This window comes from Glycine soja, chromosome 19 (assembly GCF_004193775.1).
Source record: "Glycine soja cultivar W05 chromosome 19, ASM419377v2, whole genome shotgun sequence".
Classification (NCBI taxonomy): Eukaryota; Viridiplantae; Streptophyta; class Magnoliopsida; order Fabales; family Fabaceae; genus Glycine; species Glycine soja.
In genome coordinates, this window is record NC_041020.1 from 40510890 (window position 1) to 40530031 (window position 19142).

Genomic DNA, 19142 nt, shown 5'->3' on the forward strand with positions numbered 1-19142 from the left:
CCAGTATGGCCATAAGAGATGGCCTAGTACGAGCAATACATAAAGATGCTACAAGACATAAACCAGCAACAGAGCCTTTTTCCCTACATGAACGACCTGCATATAGCCTCGTAGCCTACACCCCACAATTGACATTTGACATAAGAAAAATGTTTAATAAACATCTAAGAATTAATATATATATATATATATATATATATATATATATATATATAAAATTTAATTTATGATGTTATAAAATAAAAATAAATAAAAGATATCCATTAAATGTTTAAAGTAAAAGTAAAATTATATTTTTAGTCCTTCAATTTATCTCCATTGATCCTCTTTTAAAATTATTAACTAAGTTAACATTTATAACAACAATCAATCCAATAAGAACCTGACTATGACAGTCAACATTCTTTTACAACAATTAAAGTCCAATTCAAAAAAGGAATAAGTGAAGCCTTTGATCCACGACAAAGATTTGAGTCTAACCCAGTAAAGTAAACCTTCAAAAAGACAACATCACTTCTCACTTTCCAGTTCCACAGAGAGAACAGTATTGCTACCCAAATCAATTGCCATGCCTTTGGCCCTATTTTGCCTTTAATATAAATCCCTGCTGGTGCTGCATAAAGTGAGCAATAGGATCTTGTGGTAGGATCCAGCCAATTGTAGCAGAAAACCCACACTCTATGAGCCACATAGCAAGTAAACAGTAAATGCGATGTTGTTTTCTCCACTTGGCCACAAAAGTATGATACTAGTCAAGAAATATATTTGAAAAGAATAAAAATAAATGTTAATATATGGAATTATAACGAGATATGTGTCCCAATAAGTATAAAAGTAACTCCTAAAAGTACTTTTATAAAAAAAACTATTTTTTTATAAATTAAAATAATTATCTTAAATCAAATATTCTTTTGAAGTTATTTTTTAATGAGAGTGTTTTTAAGAATTTTCCCCCAATAAAAGACAGTAGTATTTTATGAATTTTTTTAATCTCTAATTATCTCTTTCAATCTATATTTTTTTTATTTCTAAATTGAATTTCATTTTTTTAAAATTAATTGTTAAAAATAATCTTATTTCACAATATAAATTGTTTACAATATTTCCAAAGTGTAATTTATATATTAATAATATTTAGTTATTACAAATGTTGAGTATAATATAATTTGTATATTTAAAAAAATTATTAACTATAATTTTTTAGTATAAATATTTATATTTATTCTATACGTTACACAATTTAATATACTAATACTAACTTTAAACTTTGTCGCGAAAAAAATACTAACTTTTAAAAATGTTTTCATTCAAACTAACTCCAACTCATAAATACTCGCATTTAAAGATAAGGATTCTATAGGAGGAATATATTTAATTCTTTATTTTGGCAGTTATTTGATTCCAGCGAATTATTCGAAATAGTGGAAAGAAGATAAAACTATATAAACTAATGGCTTAAATAGGTTTTGATATGGAAAAATTAGGTCGTTTTTAAATTTATTTAATATTTTTTTTCTTTTCTTAATTAACTATATGAATTTTTTTTATGTTTCATCGTAATACATATATATGGCATTAGTTTTCTTTTCTTGGATGATAACGTGACAAATAGAGTGTTATCTCATCATAATACATATACATAACTATTTCTTAGATGATAACGTAACATATAGAGTGTTATCTCAGCATAATACATATACATGTGGCATTAGTTTATGACGAAAAAACTCAAAAAGCTACGTAAATCAAAATCCTAAAAATCCTTTTTGATTCCCCCACTTTAGTTTTCACTTTATTTATCTCAAAAATCTATACTTTTCTCTATCTTTTGCCTTCTAAGTGTTTTCAAAATGCACTTAAAATTGTGATGGGTGTCATCGTCGAGTTTTAACCGCAATCATGCATGGCAATGCTATCCTTGAACACCTTATCGTTAGGGTTTCTTTCTCGGAAGATGGCTCATAACGAGGAAAAAGACCCAATCGATGCTCAACCGCTTCATCACGATGAAGGTGGAGGAGAAGAAGTCGAAGGAGCGTCGCCCCTTCCACGCCTCTGAGTGTCGCGACCTCTTGGAGGTCGACAAGTGGCGACAATAGATCATGCAGGAGATTGATTGAAAAGTAACCGAGATCCATAATGAGGGTTTCAACGAGCACTGCCTATGTGATCTCAACGACGAGATCAAAAAGCTCATATGCGAAAAATCTCACTGGGAATGTCGCATCGTGGAGCTCGGCAAGTCGAATTAATTGAAGCACTTTGCAAAGATGACGAACCTCGATAGAAATATTGTCGACTTCCTGAACCTGGGCGACAGTGGCCTTGAATGCCGCTACTTCGAGGCTTCCAAGAAGCTCCTCGAGGTCAAGGAGCTATCCGAAAAACCCAGAGCTTCAAAAGCAACGTACTCGATATGACATTTATAAAAGAATTGATGCGAGTTATTATGGTTATCGTGATGAGGAGGATGGTGTACTAGAGCAGTTGGAGGGGCCAAAGGCAGCGGTACGATCGAGAAGAAGGGAAATAAGGAGAAGAATGGAAGGAAAAGAAGGAGAAAATAATTTTTTAAATAATAAAGAATGATGTGATACTAATGTGGCTTGATTATATGATACTTCATCTCACGTCATCACTTATCAAAATGAAATTAATCATAAATATTACGTTGAAACATAAATTTTTTTATGTACTTAGTTGAAAAAAAGTATTAAATAATAATTTAAAATGGTCTATTTTTTTAATATGAAAAACTTATTTGTACCTAAATTAATAAATTATTATTATTATTTTTTGACGGGACTAATAAACTAATTTAAAAAGTGAGATGTAATCCTAAATTCTAAATCCTAATAATCCACGGCGTCAAGTCATTCTCCGCCCACAGTTTTGTGTTTGTGTTGGATCGCGGTTCTCCCTCTCCTATCGTCTTTCTCTTCTCTTCGGATCTCCCTCCATTCCTTCAAGTCACAATCTCAATCACTGTTTCTTCTCTTCTACCTCGTTTCCCTATTCTCCCTCAATTTTTCTTTCGCTTCCAATGACATACTTTTAATTTTTTTATCAATAAATCACTCTTTTTCGTGGATATCTATGATTTTTTTGACTAAAACATTGGTCTTTCAGATCTAACGTATCTATGCCAACACCCATTGCACAACATCATCTTCTCGTTTTCGTGTATCATTTTCCAATTAACTGATACCCTTTTGCCTGTTTTATTAATTTATTCCTTCTTGACCGGACTTGATTCATCACACAACTGCATTTTTTGGTTGGTTGGTTGGTTGGATTCTATTATTCTTTTACCTGAAAAATAATGGTTATGGTGAATCTGGGAATGCTTCATTACGTGTTGGACCACGTATATGGAGCATTCATGCACCGAACCAAAATGAGCACCCCATTCTTCTCGCGAGGGTGGGGTGGGACGAAACTAGAGATGCTTGAGAGGGTGATAAAGCAATTGTTCCCCGAAGTGGAGGGGCATAATTGGCCTCCCTCAATGATTGAACCGGTTTGGAGAACCGTTTGGGAGACAAAGATGGCTTCTTTGAGAGAAGGGGTGTTCAGAACCCCTTGTGAGGAGCAACTGCTGGGTGCATTGCCCCCTGAGAGCCATACTGCAAGGGTTGCATTCCTCATGCCCAAGTCTGTGCCCCCTCACAAAATGGCCTGTGTTGTTCATCTTGCAGGTAAATTCAACAAAATGGGCTGCATTCTATTATTTGAGTTGGTGAGTTTGGAGTTTTAATTTAATCTGTTATCAAGGGATATGCAAGTTTGATTTGAATGGGTAAATTTTGAAATTTGAGATTGTCATGTCTGCATATATATTTCCTGACTTGGGATATGGATTGGCTGGAGCATTTTTCTGGGGATTAATTAAAATATAATCAACTGCTACTTTGTTAAAATTGCATTTGTATCTCATGCGAGGTATGCTGATTGCAAAGAGATATGTAAGATGAAAAAATTTATTCTCTCTTACACAATTGGTGATTAGGTGGACAAAAGGAAAAAGTGAAGTAATTGTAAGATATTATGAAAATATAACAGGATAAGGAAGTTTTTGCCTGGTTGTCGTGTTACAATACATACTAATGCAACCATTATTTTGAAAACATTTAGGGTAAAGCTAAAACTGTAGAGTTGTAATTGTTTGATCTGGACTTGTGTTGTAATTTTGACCTTATGATTGGAGAATGGTTGCCTTTGTTATTTTAGTCCTTGTGTTTTGCTTCCCTCTTGACAAATTAATCTAATTTGAACATTTTATTTTTATGCCTCTATCTTTCTTTCTCTCCTTCCTATCATATTCCCCGCAAAGAATGTTACTTGCATGATTTGTTTGTTTGCATGCAATAGAATAATCTGATTTTGGTGTTTGACTAAATTGCCTAGTGGATCTCATTCTGTGAGCCGTGCATGTGATGGATTTGATCAGCTATTATGATTGTGGAAAGATATTTTGTTTTACAGAATTTCACTTCTCAAAAGAGTTACTTAGTTGGTTGGAGAGAATAGTAATGACCATACTTAAGGAAACCATAAATAAAATATTTTCTATTAGTTTTACTAATTTATCTTTAACTTTTATCTAATTGATTCTTTGCATTGAAGGTGCGATAAGTTCTGTTAGTTTTATTCTTATTAAAAGCTTGATGACTTCATTATGTTGATAAGAACCTTTTTACACTGAAACCCAGAATATTAAATTCTCTCTACTTCTGATTATGTCTTTAAGATCTTTCCATTTTGTTTAAAACTAAATGATATTCAACCTGTCTCCCAATGGTGTGCAGGAACTGGAGACCATACATTTGAGAGAAGACTGCGTCTTGGTGGACCCCTGATGAAGGAAAACATTGCAACCATGGTACTTGAGAGGTCAGGGTCAATTTCTCATGATCTTATTCTGAAACCAAAAGCACTGACCTTTTTTTTAAAACTATTCATTAATATATGCTCTGTATTTGTGGTTATGCAAATGCAGTCCATTTTATGGACAAAGACGGCCTGTGCTGCAGCGTGGTGCAAAACTTTTGTGTGTTAGTGACTTGCTTTTATTAGGAAGAGCAACCATTGAAGAGGCACGCAGTCTCTTACACTGGTTGGACTCTGAGGCAGGTTTTGGCAAGATGGGTGTTTGTGGACTTAGTATGGGTAAGGCTTGTCTGAACCCATGCTGGAGCTAACACTATTTTTATGTCCACAGTCCTGTTTAACTTTTTATTACGCTACACAGCTACAGTGTTTTTTTCAACTATAGAAATAAACTAATGTTATTGCTTGAACTATGTCTCCTTTTAGAAGTAGCAAGGAACAACACAATGGTTGTGTCATGAGTGGCGTAATCAAACAAGTTTTAACTTTTTAAATCTCTTGGCTTGTCCTTTTATATAATTTTTTTGCAATATTTGTATTTACTCCAGGAGGAGTACATGCTGCAATGGTTGGGTCACTTCACCCTACACCTGTTGCAACACTCCCTTTTCTATCTCCACATTCTGCTGTTGTGGCATTCTGTGAGGGGATTTTAAAGCATGGCACTGCCTGGGAAGCACTGAGAAAGGATCTTGCAGCCCAAAAGGTTGCTATGACTCTAGAGGAGGTTAGAGAACGAATGAGGAATGTTCTGTCTCTCACAGATGTCACACGCTTTCCAATTCCCAAAAACCCCAATGCTGTAATCTTTGTTGCTGCCACTGTAAGTTCCAGATTTCATCATCATCATCTCCTTATGAATGTGTATGTTGAAAATTGGAAGAAATTCACATCTAATAGTAATTCATTTAAATTGCTTTTCCATTTCCATGGCTGTTTAGATCTTTTTAGTGATATGTTGTTAAATGTGTATCATCTATAATAGAAATGAGGTTCTTTTGCATGGAATTGCAGCAGTCTGAAAACACCTCAGCTTTTCTGCCTTATTTTCTTTTTGTTTCTAAATCTGGCTGTTGTTGTGGCGATCAAAAGACAAGTTAAATGTTTATCAATCTAACCTGTGAAAATATCAGTTTGGTATACTGGTATATATTTGGTTTTTATCCTGGCTTTATTCAAAGATAATTGTTTTCGTATATTTGGTTGAAATTAAAAGCTGGTATTTTTAGGACAAAATATAAGTACATTACATAAAATCTTGATCCCTATCATGAGTTTTGAGCCTTCTGAAATCCTCAGAATGAAGGGACACTCTGCTGTCTATAAAATCTTGTTTCGTTGAGATGTCTGCATTTGCTGCAGGATTTTTGCTCTTAATAATTGTCAGCATTGTTTTGCAGGATGATGGATACATCCCAAAACACTCAGTCCTGGAACTTCAGAAAGCTTGGCCAGGTTCTGAGGTGAGATGGGTCACAGGTGGCCATGTGTCATCCTTCATTCTCCACAATGATGAGTTTCGAAGAGCCATTAAAGATGGTCTTGATAGATTACCATGGAAAGAGTCTCATTTGTGATAAATAATCCTATTGCACATGAAGAGGAAATTACTTTTTCATTGTTGATTGTACAGTGGTCCTGTCCATTTCTAATACTCACCTAAACTTGTAACATGCATAATTGATTTCATATCTTCATATCCAAATGGAGAGGGAAGGAGTTGTAAATTGTCATCAAGAAAATGTACATTGAAGTTAAAGCCATGGGGATAGAAGTTTGTGAAAAAACTGATAAAATTGTTGAATGGGAATTTAACGGTTCTGATCTGTTTTAAGTTTTTACTTGTGATATCCATTCGTCCGACTAATTTCAGTCCTTTATGTTTTGGTTTGTTTTTGTTAGAAGAGAACAACATGCTGATAAAAAAAAAAAAAAAAGGAGCCACCACTTACTAAAGATGATGGGATTTTCCTATCCATGAGAAGAAGAAAGGACTTTTGAGTAAATTCTGGATAACACTTTATTAGTCTCCTCATGCGTCACGTAAACATTGGTACCTTGATACCAATACCTTATTATTCTTATGTAGGTTTTCGTATTATTACAAAAATTTTAATTAGGTTTTTATATTTTTTAATTGAGTTTTTATATTAATTTTAAATATGTATTCAAGTACTTATGCTAACTTGTCAAGAGTAATTTGTTAGATTTGACGGAATATTTCATCGTATACATACACATAAATGTCAAGTGTTATTTCATATTAGTTCAAATGTTATCGTTGTTATACATAATTTGTTTAATAATTTTTTTTATCTAATGTGTCTCAACATTCCTTGATTTTCATTTTCAACCTGTTCATTATCTCTCAAAGCGTAATTCAACCCTAAAATGTGGATTTTGCATCTCTCATATTGTAGTTCTAACTTCAATGTATGATTAATTCTTAATTTGTTTATAATGTTTGCACTTCCTTAATCATCTCTCTAGCAGTTTTCGGTAGGGTTCACATCTATATATATATATAATCAAATTTAATAGATTCCTCGTGACATACATAACTGATTACAAATTTAAAGTTAATATAAAAATCCAATTAAAAAATAAAATTTAGTAATCTAATTAAAATTTTTGTAATAACATGCGAACTTTGAAGTAACAATTTCAATTAAAAAATTTGAAGTTAATTTTGAGTAAAAAAACTAAAGAATCAAAATCACAAATTAATTTTAGTTTAATTGCTATGTGTTGCTTGTTTTTTTCCTTTCCTAATGCAAAAAAAAATAGCTGTAAAAAAAGACTACTAAAATTATAGTTAAATCTTTTTAATTTGAATGAAGAAAAATTACTTATTTAATTAATAAAAATAAAAATTATATAACGATATAAAAAATACTTGTTCTGTTACTAGTAAGAGTAATATTTTATCATTTTAGAGATTCTTCTATTTATAAAAATATATTAGGCAAAAAATATATATTCAATAACTTAAAAATATAAAACACATTTCATATTTACTATAAAAAAAATTACTAATATATTTCTCCCTTTGTTGCCCGTATTTTGGGGGACACCCCCACTTCGGAATATATTGTAGTTCTTGTACTTGTAAATGGCGCATGTAATAATGAGTTTAAGACTAATGGCTAACTTAATACCGTGTTTACTGGACAATCCAGTTTATGGAGTCTATTAGAATTAATATGGGGTCACGTTAACCCGTCATTCGTTTCGTGTGTTTTACACCAATTTTTTTTCGTACGTTGAAGCATTTTCCTAACAAATTATGCTATTTTAGTCTCTTCAGAATCACCAATATATTAATATCAGTATTTTCGTAATAACAAATAATTCATTTAAACGTAAATGTTCATTTTTTCTACTGCTCCAAAAAAAAATCCCGTAAATTTTCATTCAGGTCCTTTCGATATATTTGCTTGATTGCATCATCATACTTCTTTTGTCAGTTAAATTATCTTTCTTTTTTTGAAATAGTCAAATGGTCTTTTAATAATTAGTTCTACCAATTTTGTCTTTTAAGAATTATTTTGATAGCGAGAATAAAATATTCTAAACCTATTAAAAGATGAATTTGATGGCTCGTTCGCTAAGATTCAAGTAATCATTTACACTGCTTTTTGTTTAATGGGAACACAAGTATTTTTCACTAGATGCTAACATGCTCTCTGTCTGTGTGGCCAAATTTTTTAAATACATTTTATTTAATTAGAAATACATCAGTTTGCACACAACGAACATTGGTTCCCTTAAGTTAAATAAAATGTTTGTTTTAATTTTAATAACATACTAAAATGTGCTTATCATCACACAAACCAAAATGTTGCTAAGAAACTTCTTGTCTGCTTGGGCGTAGAACACATGATAACTACAATTTTCCTTATATTAATAGTAAAACAATCAAAAGATTCCTACAGATTTAGGAAAGAAACTAAGTGGATATACAGTAAAGAAAGACTTGTAAGGCTTGGGAGGGGTTTTAGGAAATTTGAGGAAAGACATTTTTTCTTCTTCCTTTCAATGGTGAAATTCAACAACTCACACTTAACAAATTAATAACACTCCTACTTAAAGTTAGTGATAACGACAAAAGGCAAAAGGTTAAATAGTGAAAAACTCTACAATAATAAGAGTGTCAATTTTATTTTTTGATACAATATATTAATTTTAACATTACATGTAATTCAATCATAAAATAAAAGAAATATGAAATTTAAATTAAGGTATATTTTATTATATAATTTTAAAAATAAATAATATCATGCTATAAAATATATTATTTATCAAATAATATTATTTTTTTTATTGATATATAATTGTTGAAAAAAATTATACATACTTGAAATATAACCTAAATTTGTTTGGAAAATGAGTTTAAGGCATTTGAATCCTACAACTCTCAATTTTAAAGTATTTTTAAACTACTCTTTTCATATTATATCTTTCCTCTTCCCAGCAGCATACATATTCCATGATGAAATCCCACTTGTTCCATAACACCTATCCTCAAAACATATTTTATGTTATTCGAAAAGCCTATTTTCCGGAACTTAATCTGTGTTTAATTATAACCCATAAAATGAACTTGGGCCGGACTGAATTAATGGGCTGGGTTGAGTCAACCATACTCGCTAGGTTTTACCCATATTCTCTTTCCCTGAAACAAACACTTCCTCCATTTAGGTCTTCTTCTAATCCTTCTTTCGCCTACTCCTCCCTCTCTCTAACTTTCACACGCAGCGAGGTAGCGTCTTCTTCTTCCGTTTCTCTGCATCGGTGTGAACAATGGCTACATACGCTGCGATGAAGCCCACAAAGCCCGGGTTGGAGGAGTCCCAAGAACAGATCCACAAGATAAGGATCACCCTTTCCTCCAAGCACGTCAAAAACCTCGAGAAGGGTATGCCCCAATTGATTCTAGTGTTCGTTTTTAAGGTTTTCGCTCTCCTTAGGCTTATGTCTCGGTTTTTGTGTTACTTTTAGTTTGTGCGGATTTGGTTCGCGGTGCAACGGATAAGAGACTCAGGGTGAAGGGACCTGTTAGGATGCCCACTAAGGTTCTTCACATCACTACCAGGAAATCACCCTGTGGTGAAGGTATTTTTTTTTTCACTCTTTGCTTACTTGTTATTACTATGGTTGTTGTTTTGTTCGCTTATCCCTTTTATTCTCTGATTTTTATATTGCCCTTTTGATTGCTGTTTATTTGCAATTGTTCATTCCGCGTTTCATAAGTTTGGTGTGCCCCAATGTATGTGGCTGTCCTTTATGTAAGGTGAAGTTTTAGAAGTGAGGATGATTCAATGAAAGTAGTGACAAAAAAAAGGAACCTCAGAAAATAACTTTCTTGTGCAAAATAAGGTCCTAAAGTAGATTGAAATTTAAACACAAATCAGAAGTGATATCAATTGTGGCTCATATGATAAAAATATAATTTTGTCTAGTCGTATGTTTTAAGTGATCATAGACTTGTCTTGCTTTTTGAGTTTGGCAATGTAGCTATTAGTTGCCAAAGTCTGGACTGTGCTTAAGCGAAAGTTTTGAAGGAAAAGGGAAGAGTTGTTTTTTTTTTGTGGGGGGGGGGGGGGGGATCATGACAGTGATATTGTGATTATAAAAATGAATCAGGGATGATTGGAAGGTTTCATTTATAATGTATTATTTCTTTCTTTCACATTTTGAGAAAGTATTAAGTGCGAGATAAAAAAAATGGTTTGTTTCGATTTTCATTCTTGTAGTTGAAGTGCATCTGCAAGGTAAATAGTTTAAGTTATGTTTACATTTTCTTGAATAATAGTTGGTGCTAAAAATCAGAATGTTCTTCAACTAATTGTGATGGTTGTCTGAAATAAAATGACCTTCCTATGTCAATGGCTTGCCGGGTTGCCTTTTTTGTCAATTGTTATCATGCGATTGATTTTATTTGTGAGCATGAGCAGCCCGTAAATTGGAAAGACTGCTGAGCTGTTGGGACTAAAAGCTTGAAAAGTTTTGCGCTTTCTCATCTTTCTCTGAACTCCTGAATTGTGTGCTGTCATATGTTTTTACAGAACAGAAATATTGTTGTGTTACTTAGCTTGCTGACTTGAATGTTTTTTGTTTGTGAAAATGATATTCTGCATTGTGTTCATGAAACTGCTGCTTGTTTTTAGGTACCAACACATGGGACAGATTTGAACTTAGGGTGCACAAGAGAGTGATTGACCTCTACAGTTCCCCAGATGTGGTTAAGCAGATTACCTCTATCACGATCGAACCTGGTGTGGAGGTTGAGGTGACCATTGCAGATGCTTGATCTTGATCCAAATTTTAACTGTTATGTTTCTTAGTTTTTTTTTCCTCCGCTTATTCTGTATTTTACAAGTTTTGATTGTGGGACCGAGTTGAATTGTTTTCTTTAGTTTTATGGTTGTAGACGGTTGATTTATACCTGAGAAATGTTATCTTAATATATTCAAGAATCTTACATATATTTGTTTTGAAATTATTACAAATCATTTGGTATGGACTCAGCTAAGATTATATCTTTTTCCTTTTATCATGGTCCGCAAATTTTTAAACCTGATACTAATGGTGAACCAGGCACGTTGGAAAAGTATTATTTTTTTTGCAATTTTCAATGCACAACTCCTAATTCTAATGTATAAAATAATGAGGGAGGAAACTGTGGCTTTTGGGATAAAAGTACTTTTGAATTTTCGTAACTGAAATTTAAACATGCTCATATTCTTCCAATTATAATGTAAATAAATAAAAACAAGATGCAAAAATGTGTTACGTTCGATTTATGGCTTCTTTGTCTTGGGTGAATTTCATTGAGAAAAAGCTTGGCACGAGCCAATTTTTTTCGAAAGGAGGAATTTATCCTTGTCCAATCCTAGTTTGGAAGCTGCCACCAATATTAAAGTATTTAGTACATTTCCGGTTTTTGGTGATATGATCCATTTTTGGAGTGATTAATTTTCCGGATTATAGAAGTAAAAAAGAAAGTGGGGTGGAAGGGGAGAATGCAGTGCATAACTTCACAAAAGTATATTAGAGAAAATAGAGGCTTATAATGTAAAATAGTTGTTTACTATTTAATGAGTTGTTTTAGATGAATGAACAATCTTGGGGCAAGAATTTTAGTTTTATTGATGTTGTCATCCAAAAGGTAATTTGAGGTTTTCCTATCGCAATCACAACAAAAATGAGTTGTTTACTATTTGAGGTTTTCCTATTCGAAATGTTTTTGTGTTGTTCAATTCAAATTATACAAACAGAAAAGCGAGTAAAAAAAAACTTCTGTAGCACTTCTAAACATAGAGAAACAATACATAAACAGTGAAGAAAATTTGTAAAGAAGGAAAATTATTTATGATTGGTTGAGCGTACAATTTTGTTTACATTTATATCGTACTCCCTCAATTATTTTGTGTTCGGTTGAAAGAACAAAAATAAAAATAAAAAAGTTGAATTAGAGCATAAGTGTGAGCCTTACAATTTTTTCTCTATTTTTTCTCTTCTTCTCTCAACCAAACACAATGAGCATTATCTAGCAAACGAGTTCATCTCCTCAACAGTAAAATTGAGTTGTTTTTTGGTATAATAAATTATTTATTAATTTATAAAAGCAAATAATATATCATATTATATCAAGTTTGATCTTAATTTAAATTTTATTTTATCGTATTATATATATTTAGTCATATTTGATAAAAGCAAGTAGGAACATTATTCATTTATTTATTGAAGTCAGTTCGGTTCGGTCTAAGGTTAATTTTCACTAGTTCAAATAATATATCATATTATATCAAGTTTGATCTTAATTTAAATTTTATTTTACCGTATTATATATATTTAGTCATATTTGATACAAGAAAGTAGGGACATTATTCATTTATTTATTGAACTCAGTTCGGTTCGGTCTAAGATTAATTTTCAGTAGTTCAAATTTTAGAAATTAGACTTGACCTATTTTGAGGATGAGTTTAGATATGCTCTATTATTGCAAAAAGTTTTTTTTTTTCAATGAATATGTAATATTAATAATATTTTTATAATATGATATTATATTTATAATAATATTATTTATTTTAAAATATATACTATAAAATACTATATCTTAGTTTAATTTTTATACCTTTTCTGTTTTACAATTTAACTATACCTAACTTTTTTTTGGTAAATAACTATATTCAATGTTAAGATTAATAAAATATAAATTATAAATAAGTTGAATTGTTTATCAACAATTCGTTGGTATAAATAAAATTAAGTTCAATCTTTTTAAGTAAAATTTTATGTTCAAGTTTAATAGATAAAAAAAACTTAAAAGTGACCAACAAGATTTTAACGAAAAACAATTTGGTTTGGAATAAATAAAGTGTTCCAATGACTCGATGTTAACCCTAATTTGTACGGTCCAATAAAATTTGCATCGGTGGTAACTGGGGCAAGTAAGGAAATAGTATAATTCATAGTGGGTGATTTGCAAAACTTCATTGTTTTGCCCTAAAAACCCTCTAGGTTTTCTATTCCATTGTACGCCAAAGCCCTCTCTTATTTCCAGACGCGGCGGCTTCTTCTTCCGTTTTTGTCTATCGGCGTGAACAATGGCGACTTACGCTGCGATGAAGCCCACAAAGCCCGGCTTGGAGGAGCCCCAGGAGCAGATCCACAAGATAAGGATCACCCTTTCCTCCAAGCACGTCAAAAACCTCGAGAAGGGTATGCCCCAATTGATTCTAGTTTTTGTTTTTAAGGTTGTCGCTCTCCTTAGGCTTATGTTTCGGTTTTTATGTTACTTTTAGTTTGTGCGGACTTGGTTCGCGGTGCAAAGGACAAGCGCCTCAGGGTTAAGGGACCTGTCAGGATGCCCACTAAGGTTCTTCTCATCACTACCAGGAAGTCCCCTTGTGGTGAAGGTATTTACATTCTTTCCTCACTTTTTATTATTATGGTTGCTGTTTGGTTCACTTGTTCCTTTTATTCTTTGCTTCTTATATTGCTCTTTTGATTGATGTTCGTTTTGCAATTGGGTTTGCCTCAATGTTCTTCTATCTTGCTATGTTATGTGTTGTAGTTTTGAACATGGATGCCCTTTGTATAAAGAGTAGTTTTGCAATATATCTCTTACTTTTTAAGGTCTGGAATGTGCTAAATGGAAAATTTGGATGGAGGATTTTGAAGGAAAAAGGAAGATTAAGTTAGTTATATCATGTTTATAAATACGAATAAGGGATGAACGGGAGGTTTTGTTTTGTCGGTAATCTATTTCTTTGGAGGCTTGGGACTCTGACTGCGTGTCTGTTGAAGAGGGGAAGAATGAGACTGCAACTCATAGGCTGTGGCTTGGTTAAGGGAAACCACCGGAGCTGTAGTGAAAGTGAGTCTTCACAGGGCAATTGTTTATGGACCCGAACCTCGGTGATCTATCATTCTGAAAAAGTACCAATTGTGGGATAAAAAAATGTTTTGTTTCAACTTTCATTCTTTTAGTGGCAGTGCTGGGCAAATTGTTTAAGTTTTATCTATAATTTTCTTAATTCATGTTTATTGAATGATATTTGGTACTTTTAAGTCCGAATGTTCTTCAACAAATTGTGATGTAAATAACTTACCTATGCACGTGGTTTGCTGGATTGGCTCCTCTGTCATTTGTTATTATGTGATTGATTTTATGTGACTTGTGAGCATGATCATTCTTGCAGCCTGAAACATCGAAAGCTGCTGTTGTGGCTAAAAGCTTGAAAAATGTTGTGCTTTCTTGTCTTACCCAAGTATCTTAATTGTGTATGTGTGTGCTGTTCATATGTTTTCTACGGAACACCGATAGTTGTGTTACTTAGCTTGTTGATTTGATTTTTGAAGTATTTTGGTCAATGAATGATATTAAAGCCTGTGTTCATGAAACTGCTTGTTTTTCAGGTACCAACACATGGGACAGATTTGAACTTCGTGTGCACAAGAGAGTGATTGACCTCTACAGTTCCCCAGATGTAGTTAAGCAGATTACCTCTATCACGATTGAACCTGGTGTGGAGGTTGAGGTTACCATTGCAGATGCTTGATCTGGATTCAAATTTTAACTGTTATGCTTCCCAGTTTTTTCCCTCTCTTTTTTTGTATTTTGTAAGTTTTGATTGTGGGACTGAGTTGGATTGTTTTCTCTAGTTTTACGGTTGTAGACATTGATGAATACCCGAGAAATGCCATCTTGATATATTCTAGAATCTTACATATATTTGTTTTGAAATTATTACAAATTAGAAATCATTTGTTATTTCCTCAGCTAACATTAAATATATACACGCAGAACTAACAATGGCCGTGTGTTTAGCAACTCTTGTCTGTTGGGTTCAGTAACTTATAACCGGATACTTTTGTGTTAAGTAGCAGACACAAGGTTACACTCCTGTGACAATCATGGTTTAACAGTTTTTGAAACTCTTAGTTGTAATGAGCTAGAGGGTTAAACGAAACTAAATTAGCACGTGAATCTGTTCTTATTTGTAACAGCCTGTGGCACTAATACAATGTGAGCCGAGACACATTAACAAGCAATGGAAGGCGAGTCTATTTAACTTTCAATATCAGTTCTTATGTAAAACTATAAGCAGTTTTATAGTGAAACTAGATTAAAATTTCCCATTTATACTCCTTAGACAAATCTAGTAATAGCGTGACTCTCTAAAAAGTGCTTATTAAAAATTCAAACCTGTTCTTTAGCTTTACAAAGAGGGATGGAAGTAAAGCTTGACATTATCTTTCAATGTCTACAGAAAGAGATATTCTTTTTATTTAAAAATGCACGTATTCTCTGCTGCACAATTCACTTCACTTGCAGCTAGTAAGGGGTGATCCACATAAACACTTGTTGTGAAAATACGAATACACATCAAACTTTTGCAATCTCCCACCCTGCGGTATCTCACCACACAACCGATTATAGCTCACGTTGAACCCCTGCAAAAAATCCACTGCGGTCAACCCCACGGGAATGCTCCCGGTGATCTGATTGTGATTCAGATCCAACGATATCAAGCTCGTGGGGAACTCCACCTTGGATAAATCAAACGCCAACGAGTTCCTCGAAACGTCAACTATCTGTGTCGTTTTGTTGCGACCGAAAAGCACGGAGGCGTCGCCTTCGAGTTTGTTCCTGGAGAAGTCTATCCTTTGTGGGTCTATGTTGGCCAAGGAAGCCGGAATGGGCCCGGAAAGCTGGTTGTGGGATAGCCACAGGCTCGGGCCAGGCTTCTTGAAGGACCCGAATGATTCCGGGATTGGGCCCGTGAGCCTATTCCGGTCCAAGCGTAAGGAAACTAGGTTGGACAGCTGGGAAAGTGAGCTGGGGATTGGGCCTGAGAGGTTATTAAAGGAAAGGTCAAGAAACTGGAGGTTAGTGAGCCGGGCCAAGAAATCGGGTACTGGGCCGGAGACATTGGTCCAGCTGATGTAGATCTCCTTGAGTTTAGTGAGCTTGGCTATAGTGGGCTGAATTGGGCCGGTGAGTTTAGGGAGCTTGTGGAATTGAAGGGTCTCAAGAAAAGGTAGGTCACCGACGGAGGGTGGTATTGGGCCGGATAAATTGGTTTGGGGAACAGAGGATAATATGACGAGGGAGTTGATGCGGTGCGTTTCGGGGTGGCACTGGACGCAGTACCAGTTGCAGCAATCGGTGTTAGGGTTCCAGGAGGCTAGCAGGTAAGGGTTGTTGAAGTCCTTCTTGATTTGGAGCAGCACTTTCTTGTCCTGTGGGTTGCACAGTTCCGAAAACGCCACTGGGGAGAACAACAGGACCGTGATGAAGCACCATATTCCATACATGGTTACCATTTTCGAATGTGTGAGAGAGCGTTGAAATTTATAGCATGCGGTGGGATACATCATATATTATACGATAAGGATACTTTGACTAATATGATGTCTGTAGTGACCAAAGCATCCAAATACAGCTCATTCATCTATTGTTTTTATTTATTATATAATTGCATGTATATTGACAGCATTAACACACAAATTAACTATGCAGGACTTCTTACAATCAAATTAACAAAAATAGAAGTGATCAATTATGATGTTAATGTGAAAAAATTATAATTATTTTTGCGCGTATATCATTCATCATTTTTTTTTCATGTTGAGTGCTGTAGAGGGTAGGACATCAAGCTTAGCAAAAATAACTAAATTGTTATTCCTCTCTTGGTCTCTGCTTATTATGATGAACACTAGCTGGATTGGTCAAAAAAGTACAAAGGGCTTTCAACTTGATACATGTTCAGTTCACGTGCCAATTTTTCTATCTGTAACGCAATCGCAATGAATATGAAAAATAGTGAAACAATATTATAGTAGTTCTTAAAATTAAAATTATTTAGTCATTAATTTTTGCTAATAGTTCCGTTAAATACTATACATAATGGTAATAAGTTGAATATATTAGAAATTAAAAACTATTGCGACAACGCCTTCAATTTTAAGGATTAAAATATTAGTTTATTCCAAAAATAATGCCTTAGCTGTTTTTAGGCATTGGATTTTGGCAGGGATAGAACGCAGCCGCGCCCGTCACCTCTATTGATCAGAGGCAAAATGTCAATGCTTTTGTTCGGCAATCAAACACTAATGTGTGGACCAATTAAAAAAAAAACTAAACACAGTCCTCCCCAAGCAATAGTTGAAGGGGGATATTGCATCCTTTTATTACCTTTTTGTAGACGTTTAGTTTATCCAAAAACAATTGAACATTTACAAAGGTGATTTTTGCGGTCGTCAAAATAAAGTTCGTGACCATAGGTGGTGAAGTAATTCCAAATTGATATAGTCACATATCATAGAGCTCAAAAAATAGGAAAGAAGTACCAACAAAATAATTTATTGTATTTTATTGAAATTGATAAAAAAAAAATTATATACAATGATAATTGGGAGGAACAAGATGCCTGGTTGATAATTTTTTATTTTACTTTGTATCAACAATGATAATTGTTGGTTTATTAGTAAAATTACGACTTTTTACTTTTTTATTTTTCTTTCTTAATCACCCAATTAAGCTTATAGCTCACAAGTTAGTGCGCCTGATTTTGTTTCGTTCTTTACCTCTACAAGTCTCAAATGTGTTAGTGCGAAGCTGGAAATTATTGGGAGGAACAACATATGCGTTGGATTGGATACGCATTGGTGTATCTCTCAGAATCAGACTTAAGAATGAGCTTATATGACAAAAAAAAATTGAGCCTTTTAAAAGACATGTATTATCCTTATTTTCATCTTGTCCGCATTTCCTCATAAGTACAATGCGCAGCAAACCACCACCATCTCCCACCATTGTATTAACAGTAGTACGAAGTAAAGCAACGTAAGGAAAATATTGTTTTTTTTGTTGTTTGCACGGTCATCATGAATACATGTCATTCGTAGTTTTGGTATACAAGTAGGAAAATGTTTCATATGGGTGGGGAATCGTTAACATGCTGCGCAACAGAAGATATTGGTCACTGTCATGGATCATGGTTGTCCAAAATCAAGTCGCAAACATACTGAAATAAAGAGAAAAAAGTTAGATTGGATAAAATAAGAAGTTTAGAGAAAACCTTAAAAACATTGTCGTCGAAGAAAACTCCCTTAAAATGCTCTTATTGAAAAATAAGCCCTAAAAACATTATTGTTCAAGATAGTTATTGTAATCTATTATTATATAAAAACATCTGGACTAAAAAAAATAAAAACATCTGGCCATCAATTTTTCAATAAATGTGTCCTTAATTTTTGCAGCTCGACTTTTTTCCCCTTCTTTTTTCGATCTCTTTCTACTGATTTCCACTGAGCGTGCAAAGTCCACCGGGTTGATGCCCAGTTTCACCCTTTTTGCTTTTTGCTTGGTGCACCTTCAAATCTTCTAATACCCCAATTTCACCCTTCTTCCAAGCTTCCTCTCTTCCACCACCTCAGCCTCGTCAATGTGCTTCCAGCGACTAGGACCCTTGCCCTTGCCCTCCCAAGTCACTCTTTTCTCTCCATCTTCCTCTTCATTGTGGCAATGATTTCCCAGGGATAGTGGCTATTACGGATTGCTCAATCTGTAATGTATTTTTTTTTTATTACTGATTGTACAATTCATAATTCAAAAAAAAATATTTCAGATTGAGTAATCTATAATACATTTGTATTAATGGACTGAGCAATACACAATAAACACTGGTGGTGCGGCTATGTAGAGGTGAAGGATGAAGTCATGTGCACGAGGAAAA

General features: G+C 33.6%; 4 protein-coding genes and 1 pseudogene across 4 annotated transcripts; 4 read left to right on the forward strand and 1 right to left on the reverse strand.

Moving 5' to 3' along the window:
• The first annotated feature begins 5 nt into the window (after positions 1 to 5).
• LOC114398834 lies at positions 6 to 3135 on the forward strand (annotated as a pseudogene).
• LOC114400813 (protein ABHD18-like) lies at positions 2866 to 6731 on the forward strand. The gene is made up of 5 exons (XM_028363451.1): positions 2866 to 3698; positions 4809 to 4893; positions 5000 to 5169; positions 5439 to 5713; positions 6291 to 6731. The coding sequence occupies exons 1-5, from the start codon at positions 3323 to 3325 to the stop codon at positions 6465 to 6467; spliced, it is 1083 nt and encodes a 360-aa protein (XP_028219252.1). The 5' UTR covers positions 2866 to 3322; the 3' UTR covers positions 6468 to 6731.
• Positions 6732 to 9571: 2840 nt separating this feature from the next.
• On the forward strand, positions 9572 to 11392 carry LOC114400815 (40S ribosomal protein S20-2-like). Its single transcript, XM_028363453.1, has 3 exons — positions 9572 to 9808; positions 9892 to 10005; positions 11061 to 11392. The coding sequence occupies exons 1-3, from the start codon at positions 9694 to 9696 to the stop codon at positions 11201 to 11203; spliced, it is 372 nt and encodes a 123-aa protein (XP_028219254.1). The 5' UTR covers positions 9572 to 9693; the 3' UTR covers positions 11204 to 11392.
• Positions 11393 to 13411: 2019 nt separating this feature from the next.
• Positions 13412 to 15145, forward strand: LOC114400816 (40S ribosomal protein S20-2-like). The gene is made up of 3 exons (XM_028363454.1): positions 13412 to 13617; positions 13701 to 13814; positions 14818 to 15145. Exons 1-3 carry the CDS (start codon positions 13503 to 13505, stop codon positions 14958 to 14960), a joined length of 372 nt encoding a protein of 123 aa, XP_028219255.1. The 5' UTR covers positions 13412 to 13502; the 3' UTR covers positions 14961 to 15145.
• Positions 15146 to 15517: 372 nt separating this feature from the next.
• LOC114400814 (polygalacturonase inhibitor-like) lies at positions 15518 to 16749 on the reverse strand. Its single transcript, XM_028363452.1, has one exon. It carries the CDS (start codon positions 16726 to 16728, stop codon positions 15727 to 15729), a length of 1002 nt encoding a protein of 333 aa, XP_028219253.1. The 5' UTR covers positions 16729 to 16749; the 3' UTR covers positions 15518 to 15726.
• Between the last annotated feature and the right edge of the window lie 2393 nt (positions 16750 to 19142).

What these genes read in the sequence shown, in the direction of transcription:
- LOC114400814 (XM_028363452.1), bottom strand. Translation starts at nt 16,728, where the DNA reads ATGGTAACCATGTATGGAATATGGTGCTTCATCACGGTCCTGTTGTTC.
- LOC114400816 (XM_028363454.1), top strand. Translation starts at nt 13,503, where the DNA reads ATGGCGACTTACGCTGCGATGAAGCCCACAAAGCCCGGCTTGGAGGAG. An exon ending in CGTCAAAAACCTCGAGAAGG is followed by an intron (nt 13,618 to 13,700) that starts GTATGCCCCAAT and finishes TGTTACTTTTAG; the next exon opens with TTTGTGCGGACTTGGTTCGC. An exon ending in GAAGTCCCCTTGTGGTGAAG is followed by an intron (nt 13,815 to 14,817) that starts GTATTTACATTC and finishes CTTGTTTTTCAG; the next exon opens with GTACCAACACATGGGACAGA.
- LOC114400815 (XM_028363453.1), top strand. Translation starts at nt 9,694, where the DNA reads ATGGCTACATACGCTGCGATGAAGCCCACAAAGCCCGGGTTGGAGGAG. An exon ending in CGTCAAAAACCTCGAGAAGG is followed by an intron (nt 9,809 to 9,891) that starts GTATGCCCCAAT and finishes TGTTACTTTTAG; the next exon opens with TTTGTGCGGATTTGGTTCGC. An exon ending in GAAATCACCCTGTGGTGAAG is followed by an intron (nt 10,006 to 11,060) that starts GTATTTTTTTTT and finishes GCTTGTTTTTAG; the next exon opens with GTACCAACACATGGGACAGA.
- LOC114400813 (XM_028363451.1), top strand. Translation starts at nt 3,323, where the DNA reads ATGGTTATGGTGAATCTGGGAATGCTTCATTACGTGTTGGACCACGTA. An exon ending in TGTTTGTGGACTTAGTATGG is followed by an intron (nt 5,170 to 5,438) that starts GTAAGGCTTGTC and finishes TATTTACTCCAG; the next exon opens with GAGGAGTACATGCTGCAATG. An exon ending in TAATCTTTGTTGCTGCCACT is followed by an intron (nt 5,714 to 6,290) that starts GTAAGTTCCAGA and finishes ATTGTTTTGCAG; the next exon opens with GATGATGGATACATCCCAAA.